This window comes from Schistocerca piceifrons, chromosome 3, assembly GCF_021461385.2.
Source record: "Schistocerca piceifrons isolate TAMUIC-IGC-003096 chromosome 3, iqSchPice1.1, whole genome shotgun sequence".
Lineage (NCBI taxonomy): Eukaryota > Metazoa > Arthropoda > Insecta > Orthoptera > Acrididae > Schistocerca > Schistocerca piceifrons.
The window spans coordinates 191262944-191284484 of record NC_060140.1 but is presented as its reverse complement, the minus strand read 5'-3'; the positions used below and the strand labels follow the sequence as shown (position 1 = coordinate 191284484).

General features: G+C 40.6%; 1 protein-coding gene across 1 annotated transcript in view; it reads right to left on the bottom strand.

Annotated features, from left to right (window-relative positions):
• LOC124789500 (THUMP domain-containing protein 1 homolog) overlaps positions 1-19304 on the bottom strand; it is a 31247-nt gene extending 11943 nt beyond the window's left edge. Inside the window, exons 1-3 of the mRNA XM_047256883.1 lie at positions 19003-19304; positions 10626-10805; positions 9964-10074 (exon numbers count right to left, since the gene is read on the bottom strand). Coding sequence (XP_047112839.1) covers positions 9964-10074; positions 10626-10805; positions 19003-19191 — 480 coding nt within the window. The 5' untranslated portion in view covers positions 19192-19304. The remainder of the gene's footprint in view (positions 1-9963; positions 10075-10625; positions 10806-19002) is intronic.
• Between the last annotated feature and the right edge of the window lie 2237 nt (positions 19305-21541).

The following is a 21541-nucleotide window of genomic DNA, read 5'->3' as shown; positions in this document are numbered from 1 at the left end:
ACAATTATAGCTTTCGGCTGTTAAGGCCTTTGTCAACAATAATCAGACACACGCATGTGGGCACACTCTCATGTAACTGTAACTTACACACACGACTGCAGTCTGCTTCTGTCTTTTTTTAGTTTAAATTCTCAAAAATGGGGACACCCAAATATTTTTGTAGTTTCCACTACACATGACAATTATCACTGCTGTAATACATCTAGATGTGCAGAACTGAGTAAGTTGTCTCTTTTTGTAATTGACAGTCCAACCATTTGCACCCAATAATACTTTTAAGAACATTATTTATTATTTCGTCTGTTGTTGTACATATGTTTCAGTTGGTTACAACACTAGTGCCATTTACAAACAGAATGAATTCTGATTGTTGTATGTCAAATGGAAGGTCACTGAAATATATGAGAATCAATGGTGGACCTATGCCTGAGCCATGCAGAACCCCACAAGTGATTGTTCCTTATTCAGAAGAATCTCCCTTCCTTACATTGGCTGCATTATTAAATACAACAATCTGCATTCTTTTGGTTACAGATGTCATTATCCATTTGTTCTGTATAACCTCAGTTTATCTAGGAGAAAACTAGATTCACACAGTTTAATGCCTTAGATATGTCACAGAAAATACCAACTGGTACTTTTTTGTTATTTAATTCTTGTAAAATTCGGGGACTGAATGTGTAAATGGCATTCTGAGTTAAGCAACTCTTCTGAAAGCTGAACTGTAACTTAGTGAGGACACTATTGTTGCTCAAGTATGATTATATTCTGGAATATGTCACATTCTCAAAAATTTTGGAAAATGACATCAGTAGTGCACAAGCTGCATGGACCACTAAGCTCTCATCACTATACATGGCCCTCTTCTATAAACCAGTTCCCTATTTGTCACTACTGAAACAGTTAGTCGTGAATGTAGCAGAATGTTGTGACATTACAAATCCACTTCTAAGAATCAGAACATTCTGTTCTTTCTGTACTCACTTGTATGCTGGTTATGCACCCTTTCAGTCAGTGAAGCATATGGGCAGGTACTTTCACGTTTCCACTTTGCTTTGTGGCTCTTCATCACTGGAGCTCAGTCTAAAATTGACTTCACCAGTTACATGAGAAGGTACTGCTGGGCTTGTATGTTTGCCATCTCTCTGTAATCTTAATCACAAGTTGCTATTGCTCTGTTCTACATATAGCATGGATCTATTCACACTGTTCTTCTGATGCTGATATCTTTGCAAATTTTAGTATATTTAAGGAAGTGTAGTTATACATGTCTTTCCTCACTGACTTTATATTTGTTTTTATTTTTTCATCTGTTACAATGGTTGGTAAAAGCCTGTGACTGTAAAGACAATGTGTTTGCTTATCAAAGAAATTTTTCTGCTGCCCATTACCAGTTGTGATTGGCAACAAAAAATTATTTAATAAACAAACTCATTGGCATTGTATTGCTATAGGAAAAAAGTCTCAGGATAGCAGTGAAATAATGATATTGCTGAATTTAGATTTTGTGTTTTGTTTTTATCCCATTATGCAAAATAAATGTGGGTTTCATAGCCCCATATTCTGTAACAATACAATTTCTTCTTTCCTTTTTGCTATGCAGGTATGCCTTGGCACCTGTGTACCATATTTATTTCTTAAGCTGTGGCACATGAGTCTTGAGATTTAACACACGCTCTACAAGACCAACCAGTATCTTATGAAAGACAAGGGAAATGTGTGTCTTGGTAAGAACGAATAAAGATCCTGCAGTAGTCACACTACAAAAAATTACACAAAATTACTAAGAGAAGTTCTTAAAAAAACAAGGAACATGCACATATGCCAGAAATCAGTAATTCTGACAACAGACTTAAATCTCTATGGAATGGAGCGAAATGAGGAACAAGACAAAATGTCACAGAAGAGGATAACATCACTAGTGAATTGAATGGAAGTGCTATATAAATGATCAGTCACAGGTAGGAGGAATGTTTAATAATCACTACTTCAATGTAACAGAAAATGTAGGGACAAGCAGTTACAGAGAAAAATCAAAGCACTATGTTGGGAACTAAAGACTCGTTCCCACACAATAAGTGCTGTCTTTTCTGAAATATGTAATGCATCACTAACTCACGGAATTTTTCCAGAAAGATTAAAATATGCTATTGTTAAGCCCATCTATAAAATAAAAAAGGTTTTGTATCTGACAGTGATTCAGATTCCCTGCCTAGCACGGGCGTGGACATGTCGGAGGTACTACAGCTACGACTGACAGCTGCGGGCTGCCATCAGAAGAGGGGCCACTGCCAGTATATACGCGTCACGTGGTATCACTCAACAGTGACCGTTTGACACTGAGCCTGTTGTCTGGGCTAGTAACACAACTCTCTCCTTGCTGGACTTTGTAGTTTTTTGTATCATGGCAACAGCCAAGCTGACAGTTTGTTTCTGGTCTCGAGTAGTTACCGATTTGGAGCTGTTGTATTGCTACACTGACTTCACTATGCCGCGTAGTTGCTAGTGCTTCATTTACTTCATGAACCCAGCCTACTGCAGACTTACAGGAATGTGTGTCCCTTTCCCTGTGGATCTGTGTACGCACCAGAAAAGTGATGATAAACAGTTTCTACCTATGCCACGAAGGACAGAAAGAAAGGTGACAGGAAAAATGTGTTAAAGACTAGGATGACTACTGTCCTGACTATGGCAGGAAGTGTCTTCCACTCCCAAGAACCAAAAACACCTCTGACTGCAGTGGGCATGTGAATGACAACACTGACATGCAGAGTGCCAAGATTTAATGTTTTGGGACAAGATCTGTTATTAAGTTCTTCTACCATGAGGCTGTACACTTGTTCGATAGCACCACAGGGTCACAATCTGACAGCTGGTGTTGTGTGCCATAGTAGACACATTAAGTAAGAAGATTTAAGGTGGCATTGGGTACAATACACAATTTCTCAAGAATATGAAAGGCTACAAATATATTAAAGTTAAAGAGTCTGAGGAATTGCTGCTCTCTCAAGCAACACAAGCCATATTTCAGCATGAACAACACCCTTTAAAGGGAATGTGCATGTCTTCATTGAAGAATGAAATGTGCAACTGTTTCCTCAGTGTGCACATTCACATGACATGTCAGCCATCAAATATGCCTGAGGTATGGTTGACTACCAACTTGCTCACTGTAACCCCCTGGTAACAACTGTTCACATTTTGGAATATGCATGGATGGAAATTACACATGGACATTTCTAGGCCCTCCTGGGTCTGTGTCTTGGCATTTAAGGGTTGGGTTGGGTTGTTTGGGGAAAGAGACCAAACAGCAAGGTCATCGGTCTCATCGGATTAGGGAAGGACAGGGAAGGAAGTCGGCCGTTCCCTTTCAAAGGAACCATTCCGGAATTTGCCTGGTGCGATTTAGGAAAATCACGGAAAACCTAAATCAGGATGGCCGGACGCGGGATTGAACCGTCGTCCTCCCGAATGCGAGTCCAGTGTGCTAACCACTGTGCCACCTCGCTCGGTTTGGCATTTAAGGGCGGTCTGAAAAGCTGACAATGGCTTGGAGAATAGTGTGTTGATCCCGTCCCCCCTCATACAGCACCTGAATGACGTCATATGGCAGACGACGACATGGCAGCTGGTCAGTGGTGGTCCATTGGGCCTGAGGGTGGAGTTCAGTCTTTTTTTGGCATATTGTTATCACTTATAGCCTCTGCTATTCAGTTTCTTGTCGTGAAATAATCAGAAAAGTTAGTATTAAAGCAGTTTAATTTTTTTCTATTATGCTTTTAGTATATTTGCAATATTATAAAAGGTGTGCAACTTTGCTCCTGCCGTTTGCCGATAGCTGGCGACAAAGGTAAGTAGCGGTCGAAAGAAACAGATCGCAGACTTCAGGCAGTTAGCTTGGACCTTGGTCAACATAACTTCATCCAAACATTAGTCGATTTGTGCCTGCAGCATAAAGTTGTTCTTGATTGAAAATGTCAGTTTATGAGCCTAATTCTTATCATTTGCGGGAGGTGTTACAGTTTTGTTTCAATATGAAGAAAACAGCGGCTGAGTCTCATTGCATGCCCTCAAGTACGTCTGGTAGGGGCGCTATTAGTGAAAGAATGTGTCGTGAGTGGTTTCAGAGTTTCAAGAATGGTGATTTTAACATTGTAGACCGGCACAGTGGTGGAAGAGAAAATGTTTTCAAAGATGCAGAATTGGAGACATTGCTGAGTAGACTTATGTCAAACTCAAGAAGAATTGGCACAATTAGTGGGAGTGACATAGCAAGCCATTTCAAAACGTCTCAAGGCTATGGGCATCATTCAGAAAGAAGGAATTTGGGTCCTTTGTGAGCTGAAACCAAGAGACATTAAGCGGCATTTGTGTGTTTGTGAACAGTTGCTTCAGAGGCAAAAATGGAAGGGATATCTGCATCGCATTGTGACCGGGGACAAAAAATGGGTTCATTACAATAACCCTAAACACAAAAAATCATGGAGATATCCCCGACATGCTTCCACGTCGATGGCCAAACCGAATAATCACGGCTGCAAGATCATGCTCCGCATTTGGTGGGACCAGCTTGGCGTTGTGTACTATAAGGTGTTAAAACCAAATGAAACAATCACAATTAATGCGTTTGAGCAGAGCATTAAAAGACAAACGGTCACAATACAGCGAGAGGCACGATGAAGAGATTTTACAGCACGACAACACTCGATCTCATGTTGTAAAAAGAGGTCAAAACATACTTGGAAATGTTAAAATGGGAAGTCTTACCCCACCCGCCGTATTCTCCAGATATTTCTCCCTAGGACTATCGCCTGTTTAGATCAATGGCGCATGGCCTGGCTGACCAACACTTCCGATCTCATGGAGAAGTCACAAATTGGATCGATTTGTGGATTGCTTCAAAAGATGAACAATTTTTTCAATGCGGGATTCATACACTGCCTGAAAGATGGGAGATAGTAGTGACCAGTGATGGAAAATATTTTAAATGATACATGTGTTACCAATTTGTTTCTTTAAAACCTCAAATGTTGGGAAAAAAACGGCGGAAGCAAAGTTGTACATCTTGTAGAAGTTGAAAATTATAAAAGTTTGTATAAAACGGAGAACAATAACAATTAACATTACTTGTTCGGCCCATGGAAATGTTTTATGACACACCTAGTGTAGTGGCTTGGTTATGTCTGTGAATGTAAAAATGTGAACTTCAGGAGCTTACATAAAGAGTACAGCATACAAAAAGTAATCACAGAAAAGAAAAACTGGCTCTACAATAAAAAGAATCACAAATATGAGTCAACTGAACATACTGACACCATACATCAGGTTAACCTGGGATATTATGAAGTTGTGATGTCATATGATTGCAAACAGGAACAGAACTCTAACAATATTTATTTTGCATATATATTAGTTTTTGGAATGGAGTTCAGGGTGGCTGACCGATATTATGTCTAGCCCGAGGGATTGGTTAGATTAAAAAATGACAATTTAGTTGCACAATGCTGAAACCAACAAAAGTGTGAATACAAAATCTTAGTACTGGTGAAAACAGATCTGTGATGCTGCCCAAAGTCTGAACTAGGTCGAAAGATGACAGTTCAGTTGTGAGCTGGTGAAGAAGTATTGAAGACTTCAGATAACCCAAAGTCTACATACACAACAATATGATGATGAGGACCCATACTCTGAGGAGCGTAGGGGATGATGCGGGAGACCCGCACCGCCAACTAGGCAAGGTCCTAGCGGAGATGGTTTGCCACTGCCTTCCTCCGACTGTAATGTGGATGAAAGATAATGATGATGATGAAGAGAACACAACAACACCCAGTCATCTTGAGGCAGGGAAAATTCCTGACCCCGCCGGGAATCGAACCCGGGACCCTGTGTGCGGGAAGCAAGAACACTACTGCAAGACCATGAGCTGCGGACACAATACTATAAATGTACATTCATTTATATCAGATACACTATCACATGCCAATTAAGCCTACCATACAGAGCTTCCCCCATAACAATCTGAGGACAATTTCTTTACTTTAAAAGAAATTTCAGTTACCAAATTTGTTTCTTATTACACTGTTCACTTAAATTAGAATTTGACTGACTGAGTAATTTACAACAATGTGCACTAATACTATACAATTTCACATGTCTGTCTTGGTACCATTCACAGAAATTAATATCAAAACAACCTTTGCCACAACATGATAGGGTGTTTCTCATAACTTAATCAAAGGTTATTTGATGGTGTAAATTAGACTTTTCCAACTTTGCTCCACAGAGCATCGGCACTCCTGGGCACCCCTCAGCTCACCCTCCAGCAGGTGGAGCAAGTATAGATTATCTGCCAGGAGGCCAATGGTAAGCATTCTGCACAAGCATGAGGTACCAGAGCACTACAGCCCACACATGTTCAGCCAGCACAGTAGGATCGACATAGGGGATATGCCATTGGCTATGGCCCAGCTGCAGATGTGTCATCTGTTTGCCCATCTGTGCCGATGGGACCCTTGCTGTCCATTGGTGAGTGCAAGAGTTGGAACAACCTAGTATAAATGATTGATTAAGTACACAGATGAGTGATGTGTGTACAAATTGGGTCAACTTAAGTGTCTGATACCAATCATTGGCTTTCACCCACGATATAGTACTAAGTGACAGTCTTTGCTTACGAACTGAAGCTTCTAAGCATCCAGAGATTAGGCATTATCTTTGGTTGTCCTTGTACTGAGGAAAAAACTGTGATTGCAATTTATCTGATCTCTGAATTATAGAAAAACAAAATTTCTTTTCGAAATTAAAAGTTTAGCCCAGTTTGCTAATTCATTTTTGTGATCAAATGTCATTTTGTGTCTTGCAGTTGTGTAACATATTTAGCATTTCTTTTATTTCTTTGTTTTATTCCCCTGTTTCTTAGACCTCAGATAATCTATAGTCTAAGCCTTGTTTCATTAGTTTGTTATATTGGTTATATTCACAACATGGATCCAAAATTAATATTAAATAGTTGTATATTGTGGAGTGAAATGTAAAATTTTTACTAATTTTAGGTGTCATCAGAGGCAACTGTAGATGTCATATATTGGTAACAATATAATACTGACATGTTTCGTCTCAACATCCTTGCATCAGCTACATGTGAAGGTGTCAGCAGTATAATATCTGATGGTCCATCAGGCACTGTACATGGTTTGGGAGGTTGTGGCTCAAGTCTTTATGTTGTAGTTATGATGACATACTATTTTTGCTACCGGTTCTCTGTTAAATATCCATGAAACTGATGTTTTGAAACAGATAGTAATTGATTAGTTTTCATTTGGCAGAGAGAACTGTGGTGAATTTATTATGTATAGGGGACAGTCAGGGGTGCCTGGAGTGATAATGGAAGTTGGTGAATCTTGTTTTGGTAAGAAGAAGCATGGAAGGGGGCTGGGGCATAATGTTGGTATTTAGGTTTTTGTGGCTGTTATTTTGGTCGGGGATTGTGATGATTATGCATCTATTATGTCACATAAGTTTGCCTCATAAGAGGGGATGGGAAATAGGGGCTATAACTGTCTTGTGAATCAAACATTGAATTTAAAGACGATGAGACTCAGGCCTGTACCAATACTATTGAGGGATACGGGGGAGGGGGGGCTGTCGAGTCTGTTGTTGGGAGCACGAAGAGGTGCTATTCCATCTTACGGACTCATCTTGATGAGCACCATTGGCAGAAGAGTGTTACTCAGGATGTCCGAAGGAACTTTGCATTGTAATTCAGAATAACACAGGCACTGCAATATTGTATTTATCCGCTGACACCGGGCAAGTGACTTCCAAGTAAAATGTCTGGTCTCCCCTTCACACAAATATACATAACGGATATATGAGTACAGACTGTGGACAGCTCGTTGGCGACATATGGAAGTTTGGGTCCGGTCACGAGTCATGCTCGGACAGCCAAATGGTAAGGTGACCACTTGCGATAAGCGGAAAAACTAGGTTCAAGTCCTGGTGTGGCATAAATTTTCATTGTCATCATTCCATTATACAGCTGATAGTAGTCCACATCTGCAATTGCAAATACATTTCATAGAGGATAATGATAACATCTGAAAATTCTCAATAATGTACATTTACTTGCACTGATACACAATTAAATTAGGGGTGATGTATTCTTTGGCAGTAACTGTGAATTACAAATGCTGATCTGCTATGAAATAAGTTATCCAAAACACTCATAGTGATAACTTATAAAAATATAGTTTCGTAAGAACCCAAAAATTCTCAAAAATAACCTATTTCCCACATTATTATACGATGAAATTAGTGAATGATTGTTTTGAATGTGGAGAGGCCTACTGTTCCCAAAAATTTTGAAAGAGCAGAAATAAGTTTAAGCCTACAATTGACGACAACAGTATGAGTTCATCGTGGCACTTGCAAATGTTCAAAATTTTACAATACATCACAATACAAATGGGTACCGAAGATATGATTAATGAAAGATTATGCAGAAGTAACACTACAGTAAAATATGTGAATCTAGACTTTCAAATCAGCACACAAGTCTTGCACATGCAGTCCCACAATAAGGAAAATGGTGAAGTCAATTTTGAATATAAACAAACATGTGAATTGCACAAAATTTTTACTTAGCTATTTCTGTGCCAACTTCTACACTGATGTGCTGAAGAAGAACACAGCAGCATGAGTTTATCTCAGACAAAATCTCGAAAATGTGCAGCACCAACAAAGCAAGTCTCTGCCTCTTACAGCTAACAATGCAATCTAGTCTTAAGTTGAGTAATATAGGTCACCTGATGTTAGTACCAGTTACAGTTGGTTTGCTCTAATTTTGTACTTTCTGCATTTTTGAAACATTGTATTGTGCTTCTCTGGTTCATTTGTTTCCTACGTTAACATTATCGTGAATTTGCGGTTGTTGTTTTGGACTTCAGTTTGTTCCCACACAAAACACCCAATTTCCTGCAGTTGTCTCGTTAGCTTCAATATTTATTATTAATAATCTGTATTAGTTGACCACAATATTACTGCATCTGGAAGTGAGAACACTTCACTCAGTTTATCATAAGTCAGCACACAACTGGGCTTGACAGTAAAAGCACAACTGAAAGCACTGACAGTGCAATGCGTCTTCCTTAATCACCACTTTATCTGTTTACAGTAATGTCACCAGGTGTTTCCGATAATGCTCACATGCAATGGTATCATCGTTGAGTAGTACGGGTTGGATTGGGTTGGGTTGTTTGGGGAAGAGACCAAACAGCGAGGTCATCGGTCTCATCGGATTAGGGAAGGATGGGGAATAAGTCAGCTGTGCCCTTTCAAAGGAACCATCCCGGCATTTGCCTGGAGAGATTTAGGGAAATCATGGAAAACATAAATCAGGATTGCCGGACGCGGGATTGAACCGTCGTCCTCCCGAATGCGAGTCCAGTGTGCTAACCACTGCGCCACCTCGCTGTTGAGTAGTACGATTCTGATGTTTATACTTTCACTTCATGGCAACATGTAATGTTACTGATCATCATTTTCAAATCATTTTTGTGTAGCTTCTTAGGGCTTCATATGATGTCACTTGTCAAAGCTGACGAGCTGTTTTGAATGCTCCTGTTTATCCCACAGATAGACACCTCATTCATTCATTGCACTGTCATCTTAATCACATGCATTTCTGCCCACAGTAAATGAGTTATATTTTCTTTCTTTTTGTGGAAGGAGGAACTGCAAGTTTCAATAGCTAGTGTTTGTGTCCTCATGTAGGTATGAAACCAAAGAGACACTAAACAACACAACATAACTGAAGAGTGCTCTGTTCAGGTCTTTTGGCATTTGAAATGTAGATTAAAAAAAATAAATAAAATAAAAAAAACCACTATATGACTGCAGGTGTACACAGGTAACAGAGAGAACAAATAAACGTATGCAAAATGTTTACGTAATATGGTACTTTACCTTACAAGTTACTTCTATTGGAATCATTCGAAGAAGGAAACGAGTCTTTTGCTTTTTAGATGTTTCTATGTCTTTAAGAATATGCTGCATTAAATCTACAGGATCATCCAACTGAAAAGAATAAAAAAACCTCTGTAAGTAACCATTCATATGGCAACTTAATACTCTCTACTTGATACGGCAGACATGGAAGCTGGTATACTGAAAATATTACCCTGTGCAAAACGTCATGTTATGATTACTCAAATCATAATTCTGGGAAATACTTCCCGCTATACACAAAGTTACAATCTATTTGGAAAATTCAACAGTCATCTGAGAAAACAATGAGGTATGCATTAAAGAGTTATTTTGTATCATCCTTTATGAGTTGTCCTGCTCAATTATATATCAATCCATTTTATGCAGGCCAACAATAATTATTAATATGTTTATTATTTGGTATTTATCATAGAGATATGGACACTATAATGTGATTATGCATCCATGCAATATATCTATGAGCTTGCTGGTGCACAAAATTTTTCAATAAAATAAAGACGCAAAATTCATAAGCGAAATTTACCAAATGTGAATATACAAATAAATAAACCACAAGGATTGGCTGACAATATAGGAGTCCACAAGCAATCAAAACAAATTTCTATAATCAACAGACTCACATTTGTACGGATGAACAGGCAGTTATTTGCTCCTGATTCAACAACTTGGAATCTTCTTCCGTCAACTGTTTTCTTTGATTCTGCCTTAATTGATTCTATTTCATTACTTAGAGCTGTTTCAATTTCTCCATCTGATTCCTCATTTGCTTTCTCAGGTCTTTCTCGCCAGTTTCGTGACTCCTGCAAGACAAAGATAGTTATCATGTTAGTATACCAGCTACAACCAAACATACATTATCACTTAAGTTATATATCACACAATCTGTATTGTATTAGTAACAATCCAACAAGGCAGTCATCCTGTCTTGATAATGTCACCACCGATGTTGAAAAAGATGTGCACTAGTCAGGGTTCAATAGTTACTTTCACTGAGACCATGAAGATGTATGGTTAAAATTAAAAATTAACAAATCTTTATCTTATTGAATGAAAGCAAAGCATATTAGGCTACTGTGTGATCAAAATATTGACTACAGGACACAGTTGCAGATGATTAGATGGAATTATATCCTGCTTGAAAGTGAGAAAACCGGATGGATAGATGGATGGGGTTAAAGGGGCAAAACTAAAAGGTCATTGGTCCCTTAATTCTTTGTGTGTCAAGCTGGCAATAGCCCCCAGAGAGGAAGGACACAAAAGACAAATCCCAATGGACTCGACTGTATCGAATAATGGAAAAAAAAACTAAGAGACAGAAGAAAGTACAAATGAGAGGGGAGTAAAAGGGTGAAGATGGGAGAGCTGCCCTGCCCAGAAAACAGATGAGGACCATGGGACACATTATGCAACTGGAGACACAACCTCTGCATCTGAACAGTGCTCCCACATCCTCCACTACCATAATAAAACTACCTACATGGACAAGATAACATGTAAGGAAAGAGAACAATGACAAAGCGTGTCTGTCAACCAATGACTGATGTAAAAGAATAAGGAGATTTAAAAAGAGAGAAAGGGCAGAAACCAGGCCAGACCACTGAGCAAGGGCAGCTGTGAGCCCTGTCCGTCGGAGCAGGCAATGGTGCAACACTCCAATCCCTCAAGGGGCTGACAAGGTTGACATGCCCTACGTCACAGAGAGGAGAAAAAAACCACTTTCACAGGTAAAATGTAAAATCAAATCTGCCACTTTGGCATCGTCTGATAGCATCAAAGGTAGTGTTTCAGCAAGTTTAACTTTTGTCATAAGGTGGGCAAATTAGGGCACTCCATTAGGATGTGAGCCATAATGAGTTGGGCACCTGACTGACTGTGGGATGGATCCTCCCACCCGATGATGTGGCTGTGGGTCAGCCAATACGAATCCGACAGAGGACAGTCAACTCCCTGCAATAAGCATGTAGGAAGACTGCAATTTGGCAGTGGTCTCCTGTATGGTTTGCAGTTTATTCACGAAACCTGGGCACACCAATCTGCATTCCAAGTCTCCCCAACAATTATAAATGTATAGTCGACTGCAGGTCTGGTTTTGGAATCCCTGTCTCCAAAATCGGCATCCTGGTAGCCAACTCGGCCAAACGATTGGCACGTTCATTCCCTGGGATACCCAATGAGACTAGGGGTCCATAGAAAGACGGCCGGCTATACAGCATGGTGGAGCTCATAGAGGAGATCTTGGACAGTCACAACCAATGGGTGTTGACGGTAGCACTGGTTGACAGCCTGAAAACTACTCAAGGAGTCACTGCCAAATAATGATAACTTGCCAGTGCAAGAATGAAGGTGGCTGAGGGCTCAAGCGATGCCCATCAATTCTGCAGTGAATATGCTGTATCCATTTGACAGGGAGCATAGTTCCTTCCCATCTTGCATATGTGCAGGCAAAACTTGTTCGTCTGTTGACCGTAGAGTCATCGGCCAAGGATATTCATAAACAGGCAGCGAAAAACCATACAGTCTACTTAGTCTTTCAGTCCAATGGAGAGGTTGAGGCAGATCTGAGGATGGAATACATACAATGAGGGCTGGTGTGGGTGGGGGGTCGCATGCAATTTCTCACTGACAAGAGACGGCAGTGGGGAAAAATGGAATTCAGAGCAGATACTCTGTATGTGAATGCAATCGGGACTCCAGACCTCGGCCTTCATTGTGGGATATACAGCTCCCTACCAGGAAAAAGGACAAGGTAGTCCAGATTCTAGGGGACAGCAAATGTGCACAGCATAGCTAAGCAGCAGTTGTCAGTACTCGCTCTGTAGGCACTGTGACAAGTTGGATCCCACTATGGTGTATCAGGTCCAGAATACGCAGTGCTGAAGGTGACGCTTAGCCATACGCTGGATCAGTGTAGACATCACCATTCAGAGACACCAGGTACACCCGTGAAGTACTGGTGTCCATGTAGGCATTGAATCTTCACCCAAACCTGCGAAGGAGGAGTACGAAGTCCAGTGGTAGCAACGTGCTGCTCCCAGCACCCTTGTTTCTGTGGTTTTATGAGATCGCGGAATTCGACATGGAGTCGTTTAAAGGCAAGGATTTCACTTATGGCATTGGAGAGCTTGCCTGTGATCTCTAATGCACATGGCAATTTCAGGGGTCCACCGAGGTACTGTCTTCTGATGGGCAGTCCTAAGGAAGAGCGCTGAGTCAGCTGCCGATTGAATGGCTGCAGTTGTGCTCCGGACAATCACACTGATACCTGCATGTGGCAGGATGTGAAGGCTGACGGCAGCATCCCAATCAGCTTTGAAGGGAGCCCTCCTGGTTGGACACACAGGCAAGCGACGCCAAGAGAAAGTCAAAACAATCAGAAAATGATCATTGTCACACAAATCAACATGGACTCTCCAATGGATGGATGGGACAAGACCTGAGCTGCAAATGCAAAGGTCAGTGGTAGAATAAGACCCATATATGCCACACAGAAGTGTGTGGGAATGACCAGTATTGGAGAGGCAAAGATTGAATTCTGCAAGAAAGTTTTTGACTGTTTTACCATGGCCAATGGTTGTAGTCCCACTGGGCAGTGAAGTCATTATATATTAAGAAGGGTGGAGGAGCTGACAAAACATTGTAGATAATGCATTCTGGGACATTTCATAGTTGGGAGTGAGATACACATTAGAAATGGTAAATTCCAGAGGTGCTTTCACACAGAGACACACAGCTACCAAAGTCATATGGAGTGGCACACGTTTACTACAGACAGGGTCCAGAATGTATGTGCAAACACCACCTGACGATTTTCCATAGTCAGTGGGATTCTTGAAATATCCCTGATAGCTGTGGAGGGTAGGGGTCCGCATTCGTGGCAAACAAGCTTCCTGGAGGGAAGTGGAAAAAAAAATGGGACGTGCACTAAAGACGTTGTAGCGCTCAGCCAACTGGTGGAGAAACCACTACAGTTCCATTGGTTAGTGGATTGGTGGGGCGTGACAGGGCCAAGGAGGCATGTCATACTTCAGAGCCACCTGCTACCACAGGTTGTGTAGATACACAATCATACACATCTGCTCCAAATCAGGGTGTGTTGGAGGGGGTGGGGTGTCTGGTGCCATAGCAGTCACCAGGAAAGCTGCCTCGTATACAGAGGTGGAACATCTGGGATCTGGCAGCATTGGGACTATCAAAATTTCCCTGTTTTTTTGGAGGACTTCTTCTTGCCTTTAGATGATTTAGACTTCTACGAGGGTTTGTCTGCCCCAAATTCTGGAGGACAGAGGAGGAATGGGAGGTCCTATGACCTGCACCGTATGGCTCCTTCTGCCACTGGCTGGCATTTGGTTGCAGGGCAAAAGATCCTGGCTAGGTAGCATCTCGAGGGATCCCTTCCTGGTAAGACTGCCAGAGAAGGGCATTGCTTCTCCAGCTGATGTTTGGGGACTGACGTTTCCAGAGGCTAGGGAGTCATTACTCCCAAAGGGAGTGAGGAAGAAGCAGTAGAAGGATCCAACCACCAGGGGAGCGGGTAAAGTCGAGCAGCCCTGAGGGCCCGATGTAGAAGACATGGAGGCTGATGGCACAGTCACTAAAGAGGATTATGTCATCATAGCAGAAGCATATGATTGTATTTTTTATTGGCCTCTTGATGTGTGAGGTGGTCAAGGTCTTCTATTCCTGGATTTTCTTTTCTTGTTTGAAATTGGTGCAGTCTGATGAATAGGTGGAACAGTGCTCCTCACAGGAGGGGCACAAAGAGTGTACACGTACGTCTGACAGCCACAATTCCTACATACAGGGCTGGCATTGTAATGCAAAGACAAATGTCCAAATCGCATATGTTTGTAGCACTGCAAGGGATGGGGAATATACAGTTTGACATTACAGTGATACACTATCACCTTACCTTCTCAGGCAATGAGTCACCTTTAAGGGCCAAATGAAGGCTCCAGTATCCGCTCTGTTATGCTTTGGTCCCAATTGGACATGTTGGACAAAATGGACACCTCATCACCCCAAATAAGCGTGCAACTTGTCATCAGTCTGCCAAAGGGCTTGCCACAGTGGTAACACCGGTACCAGTTAGATTACTGAAGTTAAGTGCTGTCGGGCTCGGTTAGCACTTGGATGGGTCACTATCTGGGTCTGCCAAGCGTTGTTGGCAAGCGGGGTGCGCTCAGCCCTTCTGAGGCCAATTGAGGAGCCAGATGACTATGTGGCACCCCCAGTCACAAAAACTGACAATGGCCAGGAGATTGGTGTGCTGACCACACACACCTCCATATCCGCATCCTGTGATGCCTGTTGACTGAGGATAATGCGACAGTTGACTAGTACCATTGGGCCCTTCAAAGGTCAGTTCGGACAGACTGTCATTAGTTTGTAATGATACCTAAAACATAATATATTAGTCAGACTTTCATGGTGGGTTTATAGTGATAGGAACGTCACCCAGCTTGTCGCAGGTGAACAGCACCCATGACTGAGTAGGGAAGGACATTTTAAGCGGAATGGAGCCACTATTTCAGTTTTGAAATCATTGCCACTTTCCCAAACCTGTCTTCAAGGTGTTCAATGAAGAGCAATGGCTTTGTAGTCACAAATGAATACCCATTTGTCCTTGAACAAACCAAATACTGGGGGGGGGGGGAGATGCCATTTCTTGCCTTGTGACTGAACTCTATGCCCCTCCCATGGAATAGCTTATGAAGACACTGACAGTGCCAGGTGAATCCTCTGCCATGGTACGGCCCACTCCGTATGGGGGATCTCCCATGGACACTACCCACACGCAGTAATGGCTACTTGGTTGCCTTGAATCCCCATGCCCCAGCCATGATGGGCACATACTCTTTGGCGAGTTTCCAGTTGAGGCACCAACACTGTGAAATCTGTGTGGTCAGGGGGCTACCATCAAAGAAGTACTTGACACACCTCCTCCCCCCCCCCACTCCCCATATCCCAAAAGTTCAAATATGCACTGCACTGGGCAATCTTCCTCGCATAATTTAGGAAAGAAGTAGCAAGTCAGACCCAACAACGGACCCATATAATTAATAATGAAAAGCTGTAGATGGCCGGAAGGTAAGAAAGCGAGTGCCTGAAACACAAACCCAGATCCAAGCTTAATCAGCATGAAGACAACCATACAGTGGAAAGGTAGACACAAAATAAGAATAGCAGAATGATAGACTTGCAGCACTTAAAGGAAAGTACCGCTGCAAGGACAGAGGGCCCATGGTGGCCAAGCAAGTATTCACAAAGGAGATGTGAGCCACCCCCCCCCCCACCCCCCAGAGGGTGTGGGGGGAGAGGGAGAAGAGGAGGGGGGCATTGAGGATGCATTTACAGTTTTTATTGATGTACTCACCCAAAGTTTTAAGAACTGTTACCCAAAGGTTCTGAAAATAAATAAGGCAGCAGTCTGAAAATATGACTCTACATCCATCCGTAAGTGGTTCACACCCAACCTACACAGGCTCAGAACATCAGTTATAATTTATTATTATAAGTATAAAAATTATGATGCAGACAAAGCTAGTTAAATCAAATTGAAAGGTTAAATGCAGATTAGAAATTAGGTTAACAAAATGTAATTATATTTAGAAGTCCCACAACACATGTAAAGCTGCTTGGAATGTTGTAGAGCTCAACTGGGGAGAAGCAAGGATTATAAAAATAATGACTGTAATGCTAATATCACACCAGATGAATTCATCACCTATTTGTTAATGTCTGTGATATAAGCTCTTTTACTGCAGCTAAGTCCAATTATAAATGTCAAGTTAAGCGACACCATGAAATGAAATGCAAAATTAAGCAGCTCAAAAGCATATATTTATGGTTTGCCCAATTTTGTTGTTGTTTCCCAGCATGTTTAAAAATGACAGTGGACACTCCATTACAGATAAAATGAGGTAAGTCACGTCCAAGTAATTAACATCAATTTCCCTAACACCTATTCTTTCGAAAATAATAGAGGCCAGCAAGCAACTCCAAAGCCATAGAGATCTACCTGCTAACAATATTCTCAGTTCTTCTCAGCATGGATTCAGACACAGCTTAACTTTGAAACTAACGGAAAATATAATTTCCTTTACTTGCAGCGGAATTCTGTAAATAATTTTTTTAAATTATTTGTTTTGGGATGCTGCAGTGTTTTTTGTTGTTGTACATTAAGTTTCTCCCTGCCATAAAGCACCAATTTTCTGTAACTGTTCCCATTAGTATCATGTTATTTTTGGAGTGAGATGTTATTGTGTCATTTTTATTTTTGTTTGTGTTTGTTGGCATGTGTATGTAGTGACATCATTCTCATAATTTTGTATACACTGGAAGTAGCCATTTGTGCCATATTGATGACATAATGGGTCAAGTTGATGGGTGGAATCGGACTCTCCTCCAATGGCCAATATGATGCCGTGTAAATCCATATTACACGCACGTGACACCACTTCTGTTGCAGCTGATAGGGCCTCAGATACCTCATGAAGAAAAGTGCAGAACAATTCAAAATGTCCAGTATATGATTTGGAGTAAACAAATTAACCACTCTGAAACTGTAAATGCTCTTTTCAGCCTACGTAACAATGTCCTCAGTTAAGCTTCATCTTGATCTGAAATCATCTTGGGAAACACACTAACTATGTGCACAAAGTTAGTCAGTCACCTATTTGCTAAGTAAACGTATGACTTGTGCACCCAAAAAGCTACTACTGAACTCTTATGATGCCTTTTTTACAGCCACCTCATGTATGCAGTGCTGTTATTGGGGCAATTCCTCTGCATTACAGGACTATATATTAAAAAAAAGTCATATCAGAAAAACTTTAAAGTGCTCAAAATACTGACAACTGGATCCCTGTATATTCTCAACTGCTTGGTGCATATCAAGGAAAACTATAACAGCCAGAAACTGTGAAATACTATAGCCTACATAAGTAGGACACAAATCAAAGGTACTCTGACACACCAGTTACGAGGCTTAAAAAACCCGAAAGTTACATGTACATAAGGATACAATTATTTATATGTTACTAACTACAATATGCAGCGTATCACTGTGTGTCTCCAGAAACATTACAAAAACATGGCTTGAAGAAACAGCTTTCTATACAACAGAGGGATTTAAAATGTGTAATAAAATGATCTAATCTGCTCAAATTGCTATATGATCCGAGAACTATACTATTTCAGCTTTTCTTAAAATGTTTATTGTGTCATATTGCTTTGCTTTAATTTCATAACGTATTTATACTTGACAATTAAAACCTCTGAAACATACGTCATTCATATTTGTTAAAATGTTTTTCTCATCATGTGTGTTATGTCACATTGCTATATCTCCTTTTGTTCTGGATGACGCATTTATATTTAATGAGTGTTACACATGTGTAGTATAAAACAAACATATTCCTTTAAAATGTTCAAAATGTATGACTTACTGTGTGGCTATACAATGTGTGTAGAATGATTTAATCAATTAGAGGTAAAATGCATGAAGATGGGTAAATATATACGACGGCAAACGATATGGTGGCTCAACAGTACCTTTATACCATGTGCATGGCAAATAAAGTTCTATGACAGGATAAAATAAGTGAGGTGTTAAATGTGTGGTTTACACACTGCAGCCAATTAAAAATGAACGTGTGCACCACTCTGCGCTCATGTTTATGGATTCAACACACTGTGAAGGCGGCAAGGTGTCGACTACCGTAATCATTGTTCTGTTGTTTAACTTGATGGATGCACCAGTTGTGTGTTAGGACGTGTACCATCTGGGGTTAAAGTGTGGTACTGGACCCCCTGAAATCTTGCTTGTAACATACCCTGCATTTTAGTCTTAGAAACACTGGTATGTCCTTTCGCAGAAAACAATAATATCGCTACACTGATTAATCAACGCCTGCAGGCCATATTGATTAGTGAAAACTCGTTAACATTAATATTACTGTTTTTCAGAAATATATAACACTATTTCAATCTTATTACCCTCTCGTTTCCATATAACTGGTCGGCGTATTCATTAAGTATATTATACGCCTCTCTAATACAGTCTTTCTCCCTAATGTTGCACGTGCAAATAAAGCCTTTCAGTCCTGGTTCCAACGTAAAGTTTCTCGGTTTCTTCGATTTGTTTGAGTAATATCCAGGTTTGCGTCTTTTCTGGTACGAATCCATTCTGGTTTTAAACTACGCTCACTATTATATTTATGTTACTTGTTAACGATTCACTCAGCTTTCAACACGTATGTAAACAAACTTTGCAGAGATATTCAAGTACTCAACAGGGAAAAAATTACAACACATACCAAAGAGGTACAATACTTCCATGCCGCACCAAAGATCGTGTAAGTATTTCACCAAAGTTTTAAGTGTCCTCATGTTCAATATTTACTGATAATAAAGGGGCACTCACAAGTTCAATACTATTGTCAATACCGAAAATATTGACAGAGCAGTATTGACGGGGAAGAAAATTCTCTCCGTTTAACAGTATTTGTTGCTCAATTGTTCGTGTTTCGCGAAACAGCATCAAGGCGCTAGCGTGCATCAAAGAACATTTGCATTTTGCATTTTCTATCAGTCTTCAATCGATTTTTGGCGTAGAGAAATGAACAGAGAATATATGTTGCAGTTTATTGAATGTTACAAGAGAAAGTCCTGTCTATAGAATCAAAGGCCACTGGACTACATGGACAGGAGCAAGAAAAAATTATTAGTATCATCAGCTATTATACATTATCGCTTCTGATATCCGGAAACGAAAATAGAAGATGTGAAAAAGAAAATTAATACACTGCGAGCAAATTTCTGCAAACAGCAGAAAAAGCAACTGAAAAAAAGCAGCACTAGATAACAAGCGCTCTGATCCTGGACACTCAGATATTTACATATCGATGAGCCGGACATTCCACGTGGCTAGCTCCCCGACTGCCGCAGAAGGATATATGGCACTATCCACCTCGTCCGAAAGATAAACTATAATACAAGAAATGACTGTGAAACGCCTTGTTTATTTTATTTAAGGCATTATTTTGTTTAACATATCAGTGTAACAGTATTTTGTTTCTGAGCATTAGTGTAAAAGTGACTATACTATGCCAGGACACTTTTCTTTTGACAAAATAATTTGCAGAAATGTTTATCTCATTTAAAAATTTCTTTCGTATAGCATAGTAATGTAAGCATCTTAACTAGATACTTTCATTAAACACATAACTAGCAAAAATTTTTAATTCATTGCAAAATTCAATATATTTAGAGCAGTGAGGGACCCTGACATGTACAATATTTACAGACAGTAATTCAATCAACAATATAACATCGAACATTAAATACATTTTAGTGACCCTCACACCAGTGTTGCCAATTTGGAGGAAAAGTCGCTAAATACGGGATATTTGACAAGCACAACAGCGAATAAAATTCATGTTTGGGATTGGTGACTTTTTTGGGGTCTGCGTGGGTATACAGGGTGTATAAAAAAGATTTTAAAAAATCATAACTATTATGTTATTCGAGTATGTGCGTAATCAATGTACAGCTGGGAAGAAAAAACTCTTGAGTTTTTCATGATTCCTGCGAGATGGCAGCAGTGTGCATCCACTTCAGTTCTAGTAAAAATGCTGTTGGGACAACAGAAAGCGTTTTGTGTTCTACGTTTTGCGCAGTGTGGGTCAGTAATAACTGTATCTGCGCGACTTTCGTACTAGGTATTGCGTGGATCCTCCTACAGCACAAAGGGTTAGACGATGGCATGAAAAATTCAAAGAAACAAGGTTGTCGGTGTAAAGGAAATCGCTGGGCCATCTCTGAGTGTCTGACACAGATGTCGAACCCATCCGCCATAGTTTCACAAGAACTCAGAAATCCGTTCGCTGTTCAGCTCAATAGCTCAACATGCCCCCGATGTCCGTCTGGCGTGTGCTGCGTCGACGTTTGCACTTGAAACCATACAAAATTCAGCTAATGCAAGCTCTTCGCGGAGGTGACAAACAACAACATGTGGAGTTCTGATTTTTCGTTGTTGGAAAGATGGAGGATGGCAGTTTTCTTCCACACTTAATGTTTAGTGACAAGGCGACATTCCATTTAAATCGAAAGGAGAACCATCATAATGTGAGAATTTGGGGTACAGAACAACCACATGAAGTTGTACAACATGAGAGTGACTCACCAAAATTTAATGTGTTTTGTGCAGTTTCACAGGAAAAAGTGTATAGTTCATATTTCTTTGGCGAGAACACTTTTACAGGAAGCACATATCTCGATGTGACTGAGAACTTTCTTTACCCACAGTTGGAGACTGATTCGAACGACTTCATTTACCAACAGGGGTGGGGCACCATGATACGGGCATCTGGAAGTGTGGGAATTTTTAAATCAAAGGATTACTGAACGATGGATCAGTCGCACTGGACCAAATGATTCAGCCTTACATTACTGGCCTCCAGAGTCCCTGAACCTGACTGTTTGTTATTATTTGCTGTGAAGGTTTATAAAAGACACTGTTTATGTGCCTCCATTA